The 3,247-nt window shown below is 44.0% G+C and overlaps 2 protein-coding genes across 2 annotated transcripts in view; one reads left to right on the top strand and one right to left on the bottom strand.

Annotated features, from left to right (window-relative positions):
• The window catches only part of EMH_0014660 (uncharacterized protein), a gene marked incomplete at both ends in the record, with an annotated part of 10,935 nt that extends 10,315 nt beyond the window's left edge, over window positions 1–620 (bottom strand). The window contains one exon of the mRNA XM_013500192.1: window positions 419–620. Within this exon, the coding sequence (XP_013355646.1) occupies window positions 419–620 (202 nt within the window). The remainder of the gene's footprint in view (window positions 1–418) is intronic.
• A 347-nt stretch (window positions 621–967) lies between these two features.
• Window positions 968–3,011, top strand: EMH_0014650 (uncharacterized protein; the record flags this gene model as incomplete). The annotated part of the gene is made up of 3 exons (XM_013500191.1): window positions 968–1,394; window positions 1,634–1,721; window positions 2,804–3,011. 3 exons carry the CDS (start codon window positions 968–970, stop codon window positions 3,009–3,011), a joined length of 723 nt encoding a protein of 240 aa, XP_013355645.1.
• Window positions 3,012–3,247: the final 236 nt, after the last annotated feature.

Raw genomic sequence — 3,247 nt, 5'->3', positions numbered from 1 at the left:
TATATATATATATATATATATATATATATGTATGTATGTATATATATACAGACAACAGAAAGAGAAAGAGATATAAAGGAGATAGAGAGAGACAGAAATAGAGAAAAAAAGAAAGAAGGAGACAAAAAGATAGAGAGAAAGAGAAAGAAAGAAAGAGAGAAAGAAAGAGACAAAAAGTAGAGAGAGAGAAAAGAAGAGAAAGAGACAAATAAACAAAAAGAGAGACAGATAGAGACAGAGGGAGAGAGAGAAAGAAACAAAAAAAAAACAAAAAAAACAAAAAAAAAGAAAAAAAAAGAAAAATATATAACGCAGAAACACACACAAACAAATACAACAGCAGCAGCAACAACAGCAGCTACAACAGCAGCAGCAGCAGCACCACCACCACCAACAGCAGCAGCAGCAGCAACAGCACCATCACCACCGCCACCACCACCAACAGCAGCAGCAGCAGCACCAACCGCAGCACCAAAAGCAACAGCACCAACTGCAGCACCACCACCAACAGCAGCAGCAGCAGCAGCAGCACCACCACCACCACCACCACCAACAGCAGCAGCAGCAGCAGCAGCAGCAGCAGCAGCAGCAGCAGTTTGTGTGCTGACATGAGGCAGCATATTGAGTGTTGCTGCTGCAGCTTTTGTATTCGGTAAGAAACCCAAATACAGCAGCAGCAGCAGCCACAGCAACCCTCCGCAGCAACACCTAAACAAAAACACAGCAGCAGCAGCAGCAGCAGCAGCAGCAGCAGCAGCAGCAGCAGCAGCAGCAGCAGCAGAAGAGGAGAATGAGACTGATAGGAAACAGCAAAAAAAAAAAAAAAATATTTCGATCCATCAACATATCTATATATATAAATGCATGCAAGGGTTTAGGGTTTAGGGTTTAGGGTTTAGCTGCAAGGGTTTAGGGTTTAGGGTTTAGGGTTTTTTTCTGCGGATGCAAGCAGCAGGTGCTGAGGTGTATGTACACCCCAAAAACGTACAGAGAAAGAGAAGAAAAAGAAAAAGAAAAAGAAGAGACAGAAAAAGAAAAAGGAGACAGAAAAAAAACAGGAGACAGAAAACAAATGCTGCAGGCGGCGCTTATCCTCACAACAAACAAACCCTCGCTGTCTTCCCCCTGCAGCAGCAGCAGCAGCAGCAGCAGCAGCAGCAGCAGCAGCAGCAGCAGCAGGAGCAGGAGCGGGAGCAGCAATGGATGGATGTGCAGCTCAAAGAAGTGTAAATGCTGCAGCAGCAAATGCTGCTGCAGCAGCAGCAGAAACTGCAGCAGCAGCAGAAACAGCAACAGCAGCAGCAAAACCAAGCAGCAACAGCAGCAACAGCAGCAGCAACAGCAGCAACAGCAGCAGCAACAGCAGCAGCAGCAGCAGGGCCAAAGGAAGAAGCGTGAGGGTTTAGGGTTTAGGGTTTACCTGTTTAGCATAGAGTTCTGCTGCTGCTGCAGCAGCAAAGAAGACAAACCGCAGCAGCAACGGGGGAGCATCAAGAGAAGCAAATAGAAGGGGAAATGCTGCAGCACGCAGCAGCAGCAGCGGCACTGCAGCAGCTGCTGCCAGCAGCAGCAGCAGCTTCAGCAGCAAAGGCACATTCAGGGCTCGCCTTGAGGTGTATGCGCTGTACTGCAGCAGCTGCAGCAGCAACAGCAGCAGCAGCAGCAACAACAGCAGCAGCAGCAGCAGCAGCAACAGCACAAAGGAGAAATATAAATGACAGGTGATGTTGCAGCAGCAGCAGCAGCAGCAGCAGCAGCATCAAGAACAGCAGCAGCAGCAGCAAGAACAGCAGCAGCAGCAGCAGCAGCAGCAGCATAAACCATAATAACAACAGCAATAATAATAATAAAGACAACAATAAATAAAAAAATATAAAAAAATAAAAATATAAAAAAATAAAAAAATAAAAATATAAAAATAAAGAAAACAATGTATTTGTCTAACTGCAGCATCAGCAGCAAGGATAGCAGCAACAAAAGCAAAAAAATAAAAAAACAAAAACAAAAACAATAAACAAAACAAAAACAGCAGCAACATACTTGTCTTGCTGCAGCATCAGCAGCAAGAATAGCAGCAACAACAGAATAAAAAAAACAAAGAAACAAACAAAAAACAAAACAAAAAAAAACAACAGCAGCAACATAAACATACTTGTCTTGCTGCAGCATCAGCAGCAAGAATAGCAGCAACAAAAGCAAAAGAAAATAAAAATAAATAAAATAAAAAACAAAACAACAAAAAAACAAAACAAAAAACAAAACATACTTGTCTTGCTGCAGCATCAGCAGCAAGAATAGCAGCAACAAAACAATAAAAACAAAAACAAAAACGGAAACAAAACAAAAAACAAAACAAAAAACAAACAACAGCAGCAACGTACTTGTCTTGCTGCAGCATCAGCAGCAAGAATAGCAGCAACAAAAGCAAAAAAATAAAAAAAAAAAAAAAAACAGAAACAGCAGCAACATAAACATACTTGTCTTGCTGCAGCATCAGCAGCAAGAATAGCAGCAACAAAAGCAAAAAAAATAAAAAAAAACAAAAAAAAAACAAAAACAAACCAAAAAACAAAACAACAAACGAAACAAAAACAAAAAACAAAACAAAAAACAAAACAATAAACAAAACAAAAACAGCAGCAACATACTTGTCTTGCTGCAGCATCAGCAGCAAGAATAGCAGCAACAAAAGGATGATCCTTTCTATGTGTCTTTAATGCTATATCTGCAGCAGTAGCGCCGCATGCATTTGCTGCTAGCAGCAGCTGAAACCAATCTGCTGCTGCTACTTCTCTACACAAAGACAGCAGCAGCTGCTCGTCACCAGCATAAGCAGCAAAATGAAACACGTTGCTACCCTCGCCCAAGTCATCCTGCAGCAGCAGCAGCAGCAGCAGCAGCAGCAGCAGCAGCAGTGGCAGCAGCAGCAGCAGCAGTGGCAGCAGCAGCAGCAGCAGAAGCAGCGACAGGAGGGAGATGCGCAGCAGTTTGGGAGGGAAAACTACAAATGATGATGTGCATGTTGCTACTGCTGCTGCTGCTGCTGCTGCTGTTGCTGCTGTTGCTGTTGCTGCAGGAGCAGTGACAGCAGCAGCAATGCCAGCAGCAGCAGCAACAGCAACAGCAGCAGCAACAGCAGCAGCAGCCACGGGCGGCAACGCTGAGGCGCTAGAAACGGAAAAGGCAGCAGCAGCAACAGCAGCAACAGCAACAGCAGCAACATTAACAGCAGCAGCAACAGCAGCAG

This window comes from Eimeria mitis, genomic scaffold (genome assembly GCF_000499745.2).
Source record: "Eimeria mitis Houghton genomic scaffold, Emh_scaff511, whole genome shotgun sequence".
Classification (NCBI taxonomy): domain Eukaryota; phylum Apicomplexa; class Conoidasida; order Eucoccidiorida; family Eimeriidae; genus Eimeria; species Eimeria mitis.
Note: the sequence above shows the minus strand (reverse complement) of the source record. Positions and strands in the feature narration are given on the sequence as shown.